Source organism: Henckelia pumila, chromosome 2 (assembly GCF_033568475.1).
Source record: "Henckelia pumila isolate YLH828 chromosome 2, ASM3356847v2, whole genome shotgun sequence".
NCBI classification, from domain to species: domain Eukaryota; kingdom Viridiplantae; phylum Streptophyta; class Magnoliopsida; order Lamiales; family Gesneriaceae; genus Henckelia; species Henckelia pumila.
In genome coordinates, this window is record NC_133121.1 from 147,142,058 (window position 1) to 147,161,198 (window position 19,141).

The following is a 19,141-nucleotide window of genomic DNA, read 5'->3' on the forward strand; positions in this document are numbered from 1 at the left end:
TCGTGTATTCAGGAGGAACAATCAATTGTAATATCGAGAGAAATCAAATTACAGTGAATCATAAACTAATACACATGTCCGGCCAATTATATATAAAAAAAAAAATTTCTTCCCCGAACTTTAAAAATAAATTAAAATACATGCACATCAAGTACCACCTAAATGTCAAATAAATGTAAATATGTTTTGGTGCACACGCTCATGTATAAAAATCAAACCACAATTTGAATTTAAATTTAAAAACATCCATTAATCTTATTGATAGTTTACATTTTGTTCCGTGCATCAAACGTTTGCTAAGATGGCGAATGAAAATTGATCTCCGTTGTCTTCTCTCCTTCAAGTAAATTCGATATCAATAAAATAATTATATATAAAATTTAAATGTTGTATATGACGGGATATTGCATAATCCAGTAACAAATTACAAGTATGGCATCCTGCATTTACAAAATCCGTGTTTCCAGTGCGCACCATATTGTCACAATATTTATGATAACACACACAGTAATACAGTATTCCTATCAATGTAAAAGATAAGTAATTGGAGCAAATGTACAACTAGCTTAAATCAAGTAAAAGCACAAGAAATTTTTGTCCGAAAATCAACATTAGCGAACCTGATTCGGATATCTATCTGAATTCAGCAATCTCAAATACTCTAGCAGTTCCATCGATTGAAGCAGATACCAAGAATTCTCCATTAGAAGATGCAGCGATCGACTGAACTGGACCTGCATGTCCACTGAATATTTTTGCACAGTCTCCTGAGAGACTATCCCATATCCGTACTTTCCCATCGACACAGCCTGTGGCAATATATCGAGAACCAACCAGCCAAAGCAAGCAAGTGACCCCTTCCTGCCAAATAGGACGAAGCCAAGCACTTGTAACGACAACCCAAGAAAGAACCAAAGTACCGGTGCGGTGATTTGATCCAATATATAGGCGGTGATATTGATATGCAAGTAAACTGTAAATACATGCTTCCCGAAAACCATCCACTTCAACACTCATTTGAATCTTCTCACTCCAATAATAGGCTAATGGTTCAACTCACAAGATGTGACGTCAGTAGCGTTGAGATTTTGGAGTGTATTGTCAATGCAAGTAATGTCCTTAACATAAGTAATTAAAAGTGCAAGGTGCATTAAAGCGCTCAAGAGTCTTAGGGCTTTTAAGTGCAAAGTGAAGCAATATTCTAAAATAAATAAATGAAATCAATTTTTAAAAAATATAAAACATGGTATATCAAATATTAAAATCATCATCATCCTCCAAAAATCAAATATTAACATGCGAGGGCGAACGGCATAGGCGACATGGGATAGAGGCAACATGAGGTTAGGGTATCCTCTGCTCTTTTTGTTTAATAAACAGAAGAGAAATCACATTCTCCTCTGTCACATTTTCTTTTTTTCTAAAATAAATAATAATAATAATAATAATAATAATAATAATAATAATAATAATGATGATGATAATGATAATAATAAGGGTTATTTTCTCTCCAAAGCGTGCTTTGATGCCAAGCACAAAGCACAAAAAAATGCACAGAAGCCCGCGGTTTTGACAACTATGGTCCTTGAAAAGTGAAACTTCTTAAGCTATTTGGACTTTATGCCCAAACTACAACCTCCATCCAACAATGTTGATGTTTATCCCTCCCACCACCCAAATAAAAAACATCAAGAAAATCTCCTGAAAAGAAAGGAATTCAACAAACCTCATGGTCACACGTGCACCTAGGTGATGAATGCTGTAGATCCCAGATTACAAGCTTTCCATCCATGCCTCCTGTTGCGGCCATTGAATAAGCTCCCCGAGAGCTTCAAGTTAAATTTATGCAACAAGTTTTTAAGGAATGATGTGGTGAAAGAAACTTTAAAATATATATTCGACCTCACATAACAAAATTCACAAATATCGAGAATAGTTTAATTAAATTAAATATATGAATCTGTCTCTATTTCTTCTAATTATACAGGATAAAGAGAACAAAGTAGCAAGTCACACCTCACTTCAAAAGCTGCACACTCGACTGATTCAGAATGAGAACTTAAAGAACTTACCACCTGAGGATTTAGAAATTGCAAGATCAATCAATAAAATAACCCAAAAACTGCCAATTTTGTTAGGGGAACCACTCCATAGCAAAATAGTGGCATTGAAATTGAAATGAACGACGAAAGCAAAATCACCTTCCCACTTGATATGTTGACAATATGAACTGAACCATCGGTTGAACCAGTGAGGACAAGACTAGAGTCAGAGTTGATCGTCAAGCATGTGAGCCCTTCAGTGTGATAAGGATGACCTTCACAATACAATATACATTAATCATTATCACCGACACATCCAAGGACAAATTAATAAACATAACAAACCAATGCAAGGATATATGTGGGATCACCCATTCTTCTCAAATATTCAGACCATGCTACTAATTGCGAGTTAGCATCAGTCACAAAGAACTTCACACTTCGGGAGCAAAATTATGCATCGTCCTGTACTTGCTTATTTTATTTTCCAATTATATTTTGTCTCCTTGCAATTTATGAACGAAAGGTACAATGTGATAAAATTTGGGACTAACAAAAGGTTGTTTGGTAGCTCTTTAATTCAAAAATCATTCACATGTGCGTAAGAGCCACCTCTCCTATTTTCATTATTAAAACGGAAAAAAACTGCAGTGATTGATTTTGCCATTACTTTGCACAAACAAACATTTTTGGCAATTGACACTTTATTGTTGCTTCAGTGCTGATGCTATATGGTACATTGTTTACTACAGCAGAAAGTGTGGCTTTATAATCAGAATTTTTATGTACAATATTTTTGGAATATTCAAGAATGAGTCATGTCAAGTTGAAAAACCTCATCCTCACCTGAGAATCCAAGTGGGCAAAGATTTTGCTTCAAGCTAAAACAAAATGATTTGAATATCATGCACAGATCCTTTTGCAATATTACACGTCAAGGAAGAATGGAATCATGACGTCAACATGCATGAAGCTCAATAATTTGGTAACCGGCATACAACATAATATTAGAAATATATGCACAGATAAACTCCAAGCCATACCTCTGACAACATGGATGATTTCACCTGTTCTAGGGTTCCATATTCTCATTGTTGCATCATCAGAACCGCTGCATACTATTTTACCTTCAGAAAGTAAGAGTCGGTTATAAATAATGATTCTGTAAGAATATAATAATCACCAAAAGAAAACATTCAAACTTTCCTCTAAAGATCACTACCATCTGGAGTAAAATCGCCGCAAGTTACGCTACTCCCATGACCAGTAAAAACGTTCAGATAAGCACCCTTGTCAGCATTCCACATCCAGACAGAAGAATCATCAGAACCAGCTAAGACCAGATGTCCTTTTGGATGCCACCTGATCCACTGTGCAATGTCCAGTTTAGACAACAGAAACCAGGAGATAATTCACAAGCACAAGTATGAATATCACCTCAATGTTCCCTGTAGGACCTTCAAGTGTGCATCTTAAGTCTCCACTAGCTATGTCCCATATTTTGACAACTCCATCCAAGCCTCCAGATGCAAGGAACTGTCCATCTACACTGAAAGCTAAACTAGATACAGAATCCTGGTGACCTGCACAAGGTCGTTTGGGAATGTCAAAAGTCAAAAGAGAAGGGATTACAATGGCATCAAATGATATGTGTCATGATAACCACTTAACTCATATGTAATGCAAAAAAAGTTGAGAAGGGATCAAGGGAAGGCATAAAATTTATTTTTCTACTTCATGTGAGTTTTTTTAAAGGAACACGCATTTTGTGAACTAAAACTATAACTCTATTATTTGATCCTCGACATGTTAGTATTGATAATTACTGCATGAGTTAAACTAAAAGATGTAGTAAGACTATTGTTACAGAGGACGTTTTACACTCTTGATTCCAAGTTCTACAACTTCTCACTAATGATGTCGCCGCATTCATATTTACAAGAAACGGTAATCTTACTCACGTTTTTTCATTCAATGTTCTGTTTATCATAAGCCTTCATCCGACACAAAAATTGCAAACAAATGATTTTTTTTATTGATAAATCATAAACTTCAAACCCTTGAAATTCAAAAGAAGTCATTTGTCAGTATGCTTGACACCACACACAACTTAGGAAGGATGACGTGAACCAAGAAATGGTCAAGAATACTGTTACTTTTTCATTTCAGAAACTCTCGATTTCTTACCTTCTAATGCAATAGTCCAGTCTCCTTGATTGATTTTCCATAGAAATCCTTTATCATCACCACCGCCAGTTGCAACCAATGTAGGATACGCTGGACTGCAAGCAGCGGCGTATAATTCACCTAGATCACGAGAACAATAATTTAAGCTTTCTTAGAATTATTAATACAAAGAAATTAACATACTGCATTGGCTTCATTAACTGAAACGACATTCAAAACGAGAAAACATAGTGCATCTACGTGACAAGTAAATATGTATAATTAATAAAAGCAATATGGAACAGTATTGGTAAACAGGAAAAGGCACGGTGCACCTGTATGGCCAGTAAATATGTGTATTGAATCATCAACAATATCTGCAACCATAATTTCACAACCGGGTAAGGTACAAACATACCAGAAATATATTTGAGATATAAACTCATTTATTGAAAAACCTCTATAACTGTAACACAAAGAGTGGTCTCATGCCTTCACACTATTTACCAGCAAGCCAAAAAGTTGAGTGGTTTTACCAAAGGAATTCATAGTCCCGCACTCCCGCTAGAACTTTTTAAAGTTAAAAATTCGAGTGTTTGAAGCAGAAATCATTGAATTAACATCATAAGTAGGAAATACATAGTTCATCAATATTTCTAGTTCCACCTAATGTTCTCATTCATTCACTCAATAATTAAGAAACAAGTTCACATTAAACAGATAACTAATATCTCGAATGCATTTTGCAAACAAACTACGCACCGGAATCTTCTTCTCCATCAGTGCCGCCTTCATCATCCGCATCTGGGAGTTCTGAAATTACACAAAATAATGTACAGATTTAGGAATAATCACATAATGGCATGACGAACACGTGATACAGTCAAAACAAAGCTGCCTTCACCATACACTTTCTCACAAAAGCAACCAAAAAAAAAAACAAGTTCATTCAATATACAATTTGTATATGAAAATTATTCACCAATATTTTTTTTTTAAGAAAAAACCCTTTGTCCAAAAAAAATACAATTTAAAAACCAAATGGATTTAACTCAATGACACCCCCTACCTAAAAGTTTCGTCGTAACATGAAAAGATTAGAACAACCATGGGTAGGGGTGGGCATTAAACGGTTTAAACCGAAAAAACCGACCGGACCACAAATTACGGGTTTTTTGGTTCGGTTTAAACGGTTTTTTGGTCGGTTCTGGTTTTGATTTTTATAATTTCGGTTTTTCGGTCCGGTTTTCGGTTCTGGTTTTTTAAAAACCGAAAAAACCAAACCGACCATTTAAAATATTAAAAATATTAAAAATAATTAATATACGTAATTTTATTTAGGTTTAGAGATTTATGGCCGCCTCCAGTCTTTACTTTTCAGACTTCACCTTCAATCCCTAACCTGGTGACCCCTCTTCTTTCACTCTCCACTCTTCAGCGGCTCGCATTTTATCTATTCTACTCAAATTCAAAAGTTTCTAATCTCCAGCGTCCATCACTTTTGTTTGCCTTCATTGTAGGTCCAACTTCAAGGTCAAATAATATTTTATTTTCTAAAAGTATTGGTTCTCTGCTTTTTTCTTGATGTTGTTTCTCATAAACCTTTTATATTATCTTAATAGATGGCTGAAGAAAGTAAACTTGATGAAAGTAATGGTTCAAATGCTAACGCACCTTCTTCGGTATCTACGATTACCAGTGAAGTTGGAAAAAAACGAAAAGCGGTAAGAACTAGATCTCCTGTCTGGGAACATTTTGAGAAGTATGATGATTCTGATGGGGCTCCTAGAGCAAGGTGCAAATATTGTAGTTCTAATTATGCTGCTAATACAAGCTTTAATGGAACTTCAACGTTGAGTGGTCATTTGCAAAAATGTAAAAAAAATCCCAATAATGTTGAAACTAGCCAAGCTAAAATAGGTTTTCATCAAGCTCCAAAAGATCAGAAGGGTGAAGGTTCAATGAGCATTTGGAAATTTGATCAGGAACTATGTAGGAAAGCTTTAGCTAAAATGATAATTTTAGACGAGCAACCTTTTAGTTCTGTTGAAAAAGAGGGATTTAGGTACTTTTTAAGTGTGGCACAACCTCAGTTTCGAATTTCATCTCGTAAAACAGTGACAAGGGATTGTTTTGAACTTTTTTCTGAAGAAAAGCAAAAGCTTAAGACATTTTTCAAAGAGAACAATCAAAGAATCTGTTTGACAACAGATACATGGACTTCAATTCAAAGAATTAATTATTTGTGTCTCACTGGTCATTTTATCGATAAAGATTGGAAGTTGCATAAGAGGATACTGAATTTTTGCCCAGTAAGTAGCCACAAGGGTGATGATATGGCAATTGCAATAACCAAGTGTTTACTTGATTGGGGTTTGGATAAAGTTTTTACTGTAACAGTTGATAACGCTAGTTCAAATGATGTTACAGTGAAAGAATTGTCAAAACAATTCAGTAAATGGGGAACAAATTTGATGGATGGTCATCACCTTCATGTTAGGTGTATGGCCCATGTGATCAATCTTATTGTTCAAGATGGTTTAAAAGAAATTGGTGATTCTGTTAGACGTGTTAGACAAGCTGTGAGATATATCAGACAATCTCCAGCAAGGATCAAAAGATTTAAAGATTGCTGTGAAATTGAAAAAATAACAAGTAAAAGGTCCTTGTGTTTAGATGTTGCCACTAGGTGGAATTCCACTTATTTGATGTTAAAAGCAGCTCAAGAATTTGAAAACGCTTTTGTAAGTTATGGCAATCTTGATCCCGGTTTGTTAGAATATCTTCTTCTTTATGTTTGTGAAGATGGAAAGATTGCAGGTGCCCTTACAAGTGATGATTGGGCTAATGTAAGACGGATGGAGAAGTTTCTTGAAACATTTTATAACCTTACATTGAGGGTATCGGGTTCATTATATGTAACATCAAATGTTCACTTCCACGAAATTGGTGAGCTTTATTGTGTTTTGAAATTGTTGACAGAGGGTGATGATATTAATTTGAGTTTGATGGCAAGGAAAATGAAAGCTAAATTTGACAAGTACTGGGGTGTTCCACAAAAGATGAATAAGATGATTTTTGTTTCATGTGTTCTTGATCCTCGATTCAAATTTGATTATGTCGCTTTTGTTCTTTTGAGGATGTATGGGCAAGAAAAGGGAGAGAAAATGAGAGATGAAGTTAAGACATATATGACTAGTTTATTTGATGAATATCGAAAGGTAACTTCAAAAACTTTTGGAGTCTTGTCTGATTCACATTGTAGCACAATGGACTTATCATCAAGAATAAATTTTGGGAGCATTCACAAAGGAACACTAATACAACAAGAATATTTAAAACATAAAGCAGAAAGTGGATGTATGGATGCTAAATCAGAGTTGGATAGGTATCTTGGTGAAGAAATTGAGGTTGCAAATGAGCAATTTGATATTTTACTTTGGTGGAAAATGAACTCACCTAGATTTCCTTCTCTTGCTGAGATGGCTCGTCATGTGTTAGCGATTCCAATTTCTACTGTGGCTTCGGAAAGTGCGCTTAGTACCGGAGGACGTGTTCTTGATTCATTTAGAAGTTCATTGACTCCTAGGTTGGTGCAAGCTCTTGTTTGTGTTCAAGATTGGCTTCGAAATGAATCTTCACCAGTTAAAACAGAGGAGGAGTTGGATCATCTTGAGCGACTTGAATCTGGTGTGTACCTCATATCTTTTTATGTTATAATTATTTTATTCCTTATCGCCTATCGGTTGATGATGCCAATTTTTAATTGTTTTCCCAGATTTTCTCAATAATGGAACAGATTCATGCATTATTGATATATAATTGTGACATGTAATCAGGTATGCTAAGTTTAATTAATTTATGTGGATACATTTTTTTTTTGAGTTGATACTTGATATTTTTATTTCCTTACAAGTGACGATTTTTGTTGCAGGAGTGATATGGATCAGATGCTGGAATTATTCATTGTCAGCAATTCAAAATATCCAAATTGCTTACAAGAGTCATTGTTATATATTTTTGATTATTTTGTTTTGATGTTTTTAAGATAATTTCAAATTGGTTACAAGAATCATAGATATGCTATGCCTAGTTTTTATTACTTGATTTTGATGTTATAAGATAATCAAAAATTTGGTTTGATCTCTGGTTTTTTTATTTGTTTAAAGTTTTGACATACAACTTTATTTTTAAGTTTTAGCTCAATTTTTTACACAAACCGTAATAACCGACCATAATAACCAAAACCGTAATAAAAAAACCGAACCAAACCGAAATAAAATGGTTTGGTTTAGGATTAGAAATTTGAGAAACCGTAAACCGAAACACCGAACCGAATTTTGTTAAAACCGAACCGAACCGACCATTGCCCACCCCTAACCATGGGGAGAAAAATCAGACTGCCCCATCAGTTGGTGAAAAGTTAATCGCAGCAGTAAATTATCACAGCATACCTTCTTCATCAACATCGTACTCGTTAATGATATCGTTTTCATCAAGAAAAACCTCTTCTCCCTGATCTTCATCGTGGACTGGAGAAGGTGCATTCATTTCTGTGGGGAGGAGAGATCAAATAAATAAAAATCATAAAAAGTAAGCAATATAAAATTGATTATAACACGTAGAATTCCACAAGAATTTGGATGTAGCCCGCAATGGATTGTGAAAGAAGGCAGGGAAATGGTCAGCCGGTGGAGTGAGCAGTGGTTAAGGGTTTTGCTGGATGGGTTTTAGGATTGATCTTTTTTGGGCATTATTATTAATAATTAATTAAAAAGTTTTTAAAAAAAATAAATTATTGTATTTATGTGGCATATAATTATATCGATTAAAATTTTTTTATTTCAAACTTAAAAATATTTTACTTTCAATTTTGTCAACATTTTTTTTTTGAAAAATATGATATTAATAGGAAAATTTATTTTAGGAAAAAATTAACATAGCATAGAAAAAAAAAACAGAATTAAAGTCATTTGAAACAGTATTAATAATCCTTTGTTTTGATTTTTCATTCAGCTGACTGCTAATTATTATTACATAATATAAATTTTAATACTTTTCAAAACTTACAATAAAAATAATTTTCAAATAGCTAGTAGATAACTAATAGTGATGTTAGTATTTTATTATGAATCGTGATGATAATTAATTCCATGAGCCAAATTAAATTAAACTTGAGTGATGATAATGGAAAACCTCATTGTGAGCTAGGGGTCATGACCATATGCAGTACATCCTCACTAATTATGTGGCAGCCAACTCATTTTCAAATGTTAAACTATATGGTTCAATGATTTCATATGGACAGTTGCATAGTTTGAACCTAAAGGCAGGACACAAGATTTCATATGAGTGCCTCTAAACAGTGGAAGCATAAGTGATCTCACATGGGAAATGGATACACGCTCCTATATTGGTACTAAGAGGAATTTACCCTTTCACAGGAATGCATTATCCCAACGAAGAAGACGTTAAAATAAGGGTAGAAGAAGAAGATCTCATCTCAAGCAGCGGTGGTTGCCTCGCAACCGGACCGATCACTATGAATCTCGTAATTTGGAATGCTCGATCGGTGGCTTGGGAACGCACGAGCATTCCGACAACTTGTCGGGTACCCCAAGTCGGGTACCCGAAAATTGCACTGCCTGTTTCTCTTTTTTTTCAGTTTTTCCCAAAAAAAATCAGTTTACAACCACCAAATTAATTGATTGCAAACAACAAAAAATTGATTAACTTGTTTCAACTTTCAAGCATCATCAATTCAACATTCAACAATAAGTCAATAACAACTCACACAAATCTCAAATTCCACAACAGTCCACTGCTTTCCAAATGAAATTTGAGTCCGCCTACAATAGAGCCAAAGAAAAAGTAAATAAGATGCAAATAAATAAAGTATGTATAATATAGCATTTCGAAAAAGCCACAAAAAGGATTCGAGAGAAAGAAATAGAAAATCGAATTTCTTAACTGTTAAGCTGCGGTTCTTCTTCGTGAGAGCCGAGAGACGAGTGTCGAGAGTCGAGAGTCGAGAGTGTGGGAGTCGCAGATTGTGTCCGCCGTCGAGAGTCAGCTAAGCTGCGCTGCTGCGGCTGCCGCCTGGGCTCGTGAGTCGTGGGTAATGGGGATTGGGGAAGAAAAGAGAAGCCTCACCTCAGCCCTACGGGCTAATAATCGAGATGGACTTATATCTCTATGGGCTTAGATAATGCATAGTCCTGTGGTCCATAGTCCATACTATTTTAAAAAAATTTAAAAAAATATCAAGTACCCGCTACGATCAGGTAGGGAAAAAATACCCAACACCAACCCGAATTTTAAAAAATCGGGTTCGGGTACTCACCGAACCCGATATTTTAAAAATATCCGACTTGACCGGTTAAAACCCAATCGGGTCGGATCGGGTACCCGAAACCCGACCACAAATGCCCACTCCTATGCTTAGGGGTGTGCAACGACCGATCTGATTCGGTTTTACATAATTACGATTTAATTTTTCGATCTAAGATTTTTTAAATGTCTAATCTGATAACCAAACTACTTAATTACGGTCTGGTTCGGTTTTATAGTGCTACGGCCTGGTTTCTACGGTCGGTTTTGCGGTTTTAGAAACAAATTCAATTGATTAATTATGTATCATTCTACGAGTTGTAAATTGATAATTTAAATTTCGTTTTATATAATTTTTTGTTAAATTTTATGAGTTACAATTATAAAATTTGATAACATTTGTTTTTACCACATTTTCAATTATGCTAGTTATATATTAAATTATTTTAAAATATATACAAATATCTTGTAGTAAACCTTCTAGTAAATAATAAATCTATAATTAGTTATAAAAATTTAATACATAAAAATATTACAAATAAATATACAATAATTTATATTTGAATTATTAAAATTATATTCACTTATCAATAGTCTAAATATAAATAAAATATTTATTTTATTAAAGTACAGTTTAAACGATCGGTTTGGTTTTGAAGTACATAAAATCATAAACAAACCATAATAATTTCGGTTTTAAGTTATAAAACCAAAATAATAAATCTGGATTATGGTTCGGTTTGGTTTTCGGTTACTTCGGTTTGGTTTTTCGTTTTTTTCGATTTGACCATATTATGCGCACCTCTACCTACGCTAACGTCTCATTCTTTAAGGCACTTCTCGTGGGATCTTCTGCACATACTCAAAGGGGTGACTAATCTGTGTGATTTGTCATGGTTAGTTGGAGGAGATTTTGGCACCCGACTCAGGGTCTAACCATTGTTAGATGTCACATTCCCTAACAACACTCCATAACGTCCATTTTCGAAGTATAATCTGTAGTAACAGATCAAATGAACTAATTAAATAATTTATTGATTTATATTAGCACAAAAAAAAATAATGATTACAACATAAACGACCCTACATTATTAGACTATTTTTAATATGTAGAGCAAAGACCAATAGAAACGACCCTACATTATTAGACTGAATGACTCTGAAGAACATAATAAAGTCTACACAAACTAAAATCCAGAACTTATTCGAGGCAATGAACGAATCACTCCCTAACATTTTCTCTTTTTTCCATTTTTGGGAGTCCTGGCTATGAAAATTATAATAGATAGAAAATATAGAGGTTAAGTCCTTAAAGATTTAGTGAGATTAAATAATGGTTTATAGGATACAATATTTCTTTTAATAAAGTATTAAGCAATAGAAGTAACAAGACGTACATACAAGTGTGCAAGGATTCAATGTGCAAATTTAGCAATTATCATTCCGAAAATGATGAGCCAAGTGAACCAATATATCCGGTCTGTAGTCACGTAGTTCAGATGAACCATATACCTGGATTTAAACCTGTCATTCATAGAATCACTTTCGGTTGAATATATATAGAAACTAATAAGAGGTGATCAAGACATTCGACCGAATCTTAAAAAGATACCGATCTGATAGAGTATTTGGTATGATAGGATGAACGTTCATCAGACCAATATTATATGAAAATATTATTAAGATCAGAGGAATACAATAATTATATATGAGAAAGAAAATAATAAAGTAGTATATATGAATATGATTTGTGATAATGTCTTACTATAATTTTCAGGCCAATACCAACAAAATATTATTTATCACCTTACTGTGAATGAGTGTGTGAATCCAAATATCAAGCAAATCCTATTGTGAAATCATAAGCATAATATAAATGGACTCTCTCCCTAAGATTTACCGAACTACGTAACTTTGACTCGTAACTCCATAAATATTTGTTTAGTGTCTTAGAAACCTTAGGAGTCATTCGAAGACTATATATAATATAATCCTACAAAATGATTAACTTTTAAATTTTAGAATATCTAGCTAAAATTCATATCTTTTTTTTGAAGCTAAAACTCCTTTTAATATAATGATCTAATAATCAAATTTAGGTTTCAAAAATTAAAAATGATTATGGTATGACCTCAAAATTTAAAATTTCATCTCATATTCTTTTACTTAAAACAACTTATTATCATATGTAAAGAGGGGTCCAAATATATATAAAAATTTTATAGTATATATCTATAATTGATTTTTCTAATTATCGAATGTATAACTCAAAAAATAAATAACAAAGTGCAAGAGCGGAAAATTATAAAACTTCATTGACTCTACCATAATATATTTTTACAACATTAAAGAGGCTAGATATATGATCCAAAAGCGTAGAGGATCATAATGTGTATAGAATCATATTCAATCGTAGTATTAAAATATTTAAAAATTCACAGAAATTAAAGTACTTATCCATAATTTCTGAAACTTAGCCAGAAGTCAAAATAGGCCGGGAATTCCATGGCCACCGTTCGGCACGGAGAAATCACCGGCTCGTGGTCAACATGTGCCACTGTAAAGGCACTTGATCTGCCTTTGGCAGCCATGCGCAGTAGGGCTTTGGGCAGTATGTCGAAGTTTCATTATCTAAAACTTTTTTATTAACTATTTCTTCAAATTCCTATCCGACTAGTACCAAAACTGGTATATTCGAAATGGTGAGCAGAAAGATTCGGGTTTCGAAAAATGATACTTATGATTAGTTTTGACTAAATCAAGAGATGATCTTAATATATTACTCATGTGTAAAAATTGTTTTGTTATACATATCTACAAAATAAGTGTTAAAGAATAAGTAAAAAGCTAGGCATGAACATTGTACCTCAAAACAGCTTTTGCTTAGGGTTTTTCAGCTGCTAAACCTCACGGGTTTGGATTTTTTGAAATGTTTTGATTGAACTTTTGATACAGCTCCTAGACACGATGCTTTCTAGGCTGAAAAGGAAAGGTTGTGCTAAATTTATTTATTTTTTTCTGAGTTTATTATATATATATATATATATATGTGTGTGTGTGTGTGTGTGTCTATTTTTTCTATAAATATTACTAACATTTAACTGATTTTGTGTATTATAATTGATAATTTGAGATCGAGAGATGAAATTATAATATGATATAATAATTTATGTCGTGAATTTGTATTGAGATCGAAATATAAAATTAAATACATGCGTGATAGCTATAGATTATTTGATCAAAAGCTAGTGGTTTCATAAATATTTAATGCGATATTGTTTGTTAAATAAGTGATCAACGAGTGTCATTGTTGCAATTCAATATTATATAGGTTTCACATAGATCGAGAGTATATATTAAATAAATTAATTAGAAGAACTAGTCACCTTAGGAATAGATGTAATTTCAATTAGAAATAATATGAGAATATTAGGGGATTGAAACGATAACCGAAATCCTGATAGTTTTCTCCTATCGAATTTTTTCTTGCTGTCTTTAATTTTTTTTGTTGGAATTTAAGTTTTTATCTTGCTTTATTTTATTTTAGTTTATTCAAATTGTTTTAAATTGATATTTGTTAGTTGGTACTGGTGGAACGACAACTCTTATTTTCTTATCTATACTAAAACTTGATAGCGTACTCTTACGGATTAATTTGTGCTATTATATTAAATTGATGTGTTGATATTTTTATTATTTTTGAGTAAGAGAAAAGAACGATCAAATTTTTGACGCCGTTGACGGGACTAATTTTCAGCAATATCATAAGAGATTGTTTGACTGTAGTTTTACCATTTTTTTAATTTATTTTAGTGCTTAATTTTAATTTATGTGTGAGCTTATATTATGATTATTTATTCTTGCAGCAATTTATTTTCTAGTGAATGCGAAGACGTGAAGTGCAACAACTTGAGCTTTTTGATCCAGAAATTGAAAGAAATTTTCATAGGAGATGAAAGGAAATTCAAGCACCAATGACATATAATACCGAGGAGCCAACTACTCGACAGATGATGGACTACGTACAGCGTACGGTCTTTGGCAACATGTCTAGCATCACAAAGCCAAGAGTAGGCTTCTTTCGGATCAATTTTCATTGCGGATCAACTTGTTTAGTCATTTTACTTCGAATATCAATTTTAGATTGTGTTTGATCTTTTTAATTCATGCTGATCTGCCTTCGTCCGAGTCATTTTTGGTCTTATCTTTGTCTAGATATCTTTTGTCATCACCAATACTTATTATTTTTACTTAGCAGTTTCCCCTTTTTTCGGTGATGTCAAAACTTAAAAGATGTGAATCACTCTAAAATAATCCTGAAAAGAAATATAAATAGATTCTGATATATATGAAGAAAATTCAATATGAATATACAGATTTTCTGACTGGACTAAATACGGACAATTATCTCTTGTAAGACTGATGTGAAGAATAACTTGGAACACGACTTCCGCTTCGATCTTGAGTAGGCATCAAATTGATTTGTTATTTCAATCTGAACTTTGTTCATATGACAAATTAAATCTGTTGTAATTCTCATGTGTTTTCTAAAGCAGATTGATCTTATAATATTATGATTATTGATAAGTAAATAAAGTATTACTAAATTAGAATCCGGGAAATGAAAGCTCGGATTCTAGTAACAATCCGAGCAATGTACATATTTAATTTTTTAAAACGGCTATAATTTGTTAAAATTTAACTCCAAAATCTGAATTATTAATTCTTTGTGTATCTTTGCCTTCCTAGCCATCCACTTATTTTGTTTAAATATCTCGTTAGGGCAATCGGTATGTTAACAAATGGTAAAAATCCCAAAAATTGATCTTTTGAACCCGTTTCGAGTTATGATGATTTATCAACTAATCTTCAGCAAATCATTATACCATGTTATTTACATAATAGCAAGTCTACCTATCCAACTACTTAATGGTAGCTATGAATTAAGGAGTTAACACTACAAAAAATTTGGCTATTTAGCCACGGTTTTTTTAAAACCGTGGTTAATTTACCTATCCAGCTATCTTTTAATGGTTCTTACGGATGCTTAATATGGCTTAATAAGACTATCATCTAATCACTCATATAACTATTTGTTTTAGTTTATCAACCTCAATTATGGATAAAAAACATATAAAATAGATATCAGCTCATTTAACTTTCTTAATCTATTATATATATATATATATATACTAGAAAAATGTACGTGTGTTGCACGTAATTACAATTTTATTTGATTGAGACCGAAGTTATCAAATTTCAAATGTTTATCTTTATTAAAATCACGTGTTATACTTTTTACTGGCAAGTTTAAACTTTAGTCACTATGATTCAATATCCAATTAGCAGGTGAAGCGGAAATATTACGTCTTTTACTTTTTTTTGTGATATTTGTCGGTTTTTTATCAACGTTTTTTTTTTGTAATGATATTATATGTTTATCCCTTGAGTTTAATTTATTTTTTAACTGACAACTTTAAAGCAATAACATATGTTATATATTTATTGAAAAGCGTTATATATATATATATATATATATATTTGTTACAAAACTGTAGGATCAAGTGATTTGTCTGTTATTAAAAGCTATAGTTGATGGTAACTGTGCAACTCAAATCTTTTAAATCGTACAACAGTACAAGCAAACACATGTTTCAATTGTTCAATCCAGGAGAAGGACAATTATTGCACTCAAACAATCATCTTATCTATTATTGTGTTTTCAATCAATGTGAATCGAAACCATGACCTTGATTCCGATATTAATTGTATGACCGAACGCTTCTCGCTTTAACAAAATTTATAGTTGATGGTAACAATATGACTCAATTAATATTTTAAACAATACGTACAAAATCTCAAGCGTCATGAATAATTATGTTAAATGATAATTTTACTTATATTGATTTTTAAGTAAAAAATAGTAATTTATTTCAGAAAAATGATTTTTTGATTGGGAATATAGTCAAAATAATCATGTAATTTTGCTCATTTTGTGTTTTGGTCCTGTAAGTATTTAATTTTAGATTTTGGTCCTATAAGTTAAGTTATATTTTGGTTTTTAGTCCTTTCTTATAGAGTGTTGACGTGTCGTCAGAAAATGCTGACATGGAAGCTAAAAATGCTTATGTGACATTGAAAAATGATGATGTGTCTGTTGTGACATCAACACTTAAATAGGGGTGGGCGTTTGGGGTCGGGTACCCGACCCGATCGGGTCGTTTACTTTTTTTAAAAATCGGGTTCGGGTAGAACCCGAACCCGATATTGCGATTTTCGGGTTGGTGTCGGGTAGTATAATTACTACCCGATCGGGTTCGGGTACCCGACAAAATCCGACAATTTTTTTTTTGAAAATTTATTATATATTAGTATGTATTATTCGAGCACATATCCTCTCTATTTTCATTTTATTCGAGCACATATCCTCTCTATTTTCATTTTATTCGAGCACATATCCTCTCTATATATTAGTATGTATTATTCGAGCAAATACCCGATTTTTTCGGATCGGGTTCGGGTAGTCAAAATGACTACCCGACATCTCGGGTACCCGACCCGACGAAACCCAACCCGCGCCCACCCCTACACTTAAATGTCATGTTTTCAAAACCAGATCGGACCGGCCGGTTCGACCAGGAACCGGTCACTGTTCTGGTCCGAAACACTCTCAAAAATCATTTTAACGATTGAACCGGTCAAGAACCCACCAAAAATCGGAAAACCAAAAAACCAATTTTTCGATTTTTAAAAAAAACTAGTTTTTTTTATTTTAAAACCTTAATTTAATATTTTATTATATATATACATGATTATTTGGAATTTTTATTTCGTTAAGAATATTATTTTATTAATATTAGAGTCTTTAATTAATTAATTTATTTTTAAAAATATATATAAATAACTAATATTTTGAATATATTTATATAGTTATTTAGTTTAGGTAAATATATATTTTTTTGTTTATATACATTTTTTAGGTTTTTGTAATTTGAAATATATTATTAATTATATTATATTATATAAACGAATTTTCGGTTTGACCGTCCAGTTAAAATGGTCTAATTGGTTGGACCATTTCTTTAAGTTAGACCAGTTCGATCACCGGTACGGTTATAAAAACATTACTTAAATGAAAAATGACTAAAAACCAAATTAAAGCATAACTTAACTTACAAGACTAAAACCCAAAATTGAATACTTACAAGAACAAATCACAAAAATAAAAAACTTACAGGACTATTTTGGCTATTATCCCTTTTTGATTCATTAACTTGTCCAAATTTGAGTTTTGGTCCATTGAGTTGTCAAATTTGGTTTTGGTGCACTAACATTTAATTTTTTATCATTGTTAGTCCAATTGTTGACATGATATTTGATAATTCAACAATTTTCGATCTCAACATTTTTACGTCATGTCAGTATACAAATCAGTATTTTCTAGTATCACGTTATCAATTAGATCAATAATTGCTGAAAATTAAAATTTAGCGTACCAAAAATAAACTTTGAAAACTTAGTGGACCATATCCTAAAAGTAAACAAGTTAGTGAACAAAAAAAAACTATTTTTCCTTTATTTAAAAGTTTTATTTGGAAATAAATTTTGATATTCTATTAATAAAGTAAATATAAATCATATATTATTTTTTCTCTGGTAAACCATGATAATCATAAGACAATTGTTGTAGTTTGACTTGCTTTATTCGCAATCATCTTGGTCATACATAATAATATATTCAAATTTTTCTTACGTATATTTTTTCATTTTATTGAATAAATTTATTTGTTTGGCTACGATAATCAAATTTAAATATACATTATATAATAATTTAGTATAAAAATAATCAATATCCTAACAAAAAATATAGAAATAAAAATAGTATTTTTATAATATAAAATCTGTGTGTTATAGTATATACAAATATATACTAAGAGTATTTAATTTAATTATATAAATAATTATTTAATTAATGATATATATATATATACATATTTTTTCATAAGTTCATCAAACTCTTGTTTTAAAAAATTTAACATATTAATATGTGGTAAATATCTTTTTCAGAAATCAAATTCATATAATGTGCAACAGTCAATCCAAATTTTTCTTTATACTTTTATTTGTTCAAATCTTGTAATATTTTGTTCAAAAAACTCTTACAGTATTAGCTTTAGTGGAACTGGTGACATTATTTTAAATTATCTTTTTTCTTCCTATTCGAGATTATAAGTATAGAAGTAAATTATTTTTAATTTTTCTATTGTTATCGCTAATAACATAGTTTATAGTCTAGATATATTATATTAATATTTCTCGAACCTCTAATTAACTATATGAAGAGAATAATTTTATGTCGTCTAATATCATTACCTCTAGTTTTTCAACCATTATTTTATACGACAATGCCTTGATAAGACATTAATATGTTTTCTGCTTAATTTTCTTCAATAGTAATCCAATCGAGTTGTTTTAAATTTGATATACATATAAAGTACATGTTGTTTTACATGTCATAAAAAATATTTATATGTGGATCGAAGTGCAATAATTAATTTATAATTTTTAAGAATAGTATGTTAAATATATTATTTAAAAAATAT

At 31.8% G+C, this 19,141-nt stretch overlaps 1 protein-coding gene across 2 annotated transcripts; it reads right to left on the minus strand.

The window, feature by feature from the left end:
• Positions 1-402: 402 nt before the first annotated feature.
• LOC140881335 (uncharacterized) lies at positions 403-10,366 on the minus strand. 2 transcript variants are annotated; one of them, XM_073286553.1, is made up of 14 exons: positions 10,180-10,366; positions 10,003-10,057; positions 9,643-9,861; positions 8,663-8,761; positions 4,971-5,021; positions 4,544-4,585; positions 4,230-4,349; positions 3,480-3,625; positions 3,265-3,412; positions 3,086-3,169; positions 2,202-2,317; positions 2,017-2,075; positions 1,727-1,829; positions 403-861 (listed from the first exon to the last, which is right to left on the minus strand). In XM_073286553.1, the coding sequence occupies exons 4-14, from the start codon at positions 8,757-8,759 to the stop codon at positions 634-636; spliced, it is 1,194 nt and encodes a 397-aa protein (XP_073142654.1). In that variant the 5' UTR covers positions 8,760-8,761; positions 9,643-9,861; positions 10,003-10,057; positions 10,180-10,366; the 3' UTR covers positions 403-633. The 2 variants fall into 2 exon arrangements, with proteins under 2 accessions (XP_073142654.1, XP_073142653.1); XM_073286552.1 differs by lacking the exon at positions 9,643-9,861.
• Between the last annotated feature and the right edge of the window lie 8,775 nt (positions 10,367-19,141).

Excerpts from the sequence above, each read along its gene's own strand:
- LOC140881335 (XM_073286552.1), bottom strand. The coding sequence starts at position 8,759 with ATGAATGCACCTTCTCCAGTCCACGATGAAGATCAGGGAGAAGAGGTT. Across the intron at positions 5,022-8,662 it reads GTACGATGTTGATGAAGAAG|AACTCCCAGATGCGGATGAT; the intron begins GTATGCTGTGAT and ends GTGTAATTTCAG. Across the intron at positions 4,586-4,970 it reads TGATGGAGAAGAAGATTCCG|ATATTGTTGATGATTCAATA; the intron begins GTGCGTAGTTTG and ends TTATGGTTGCAG.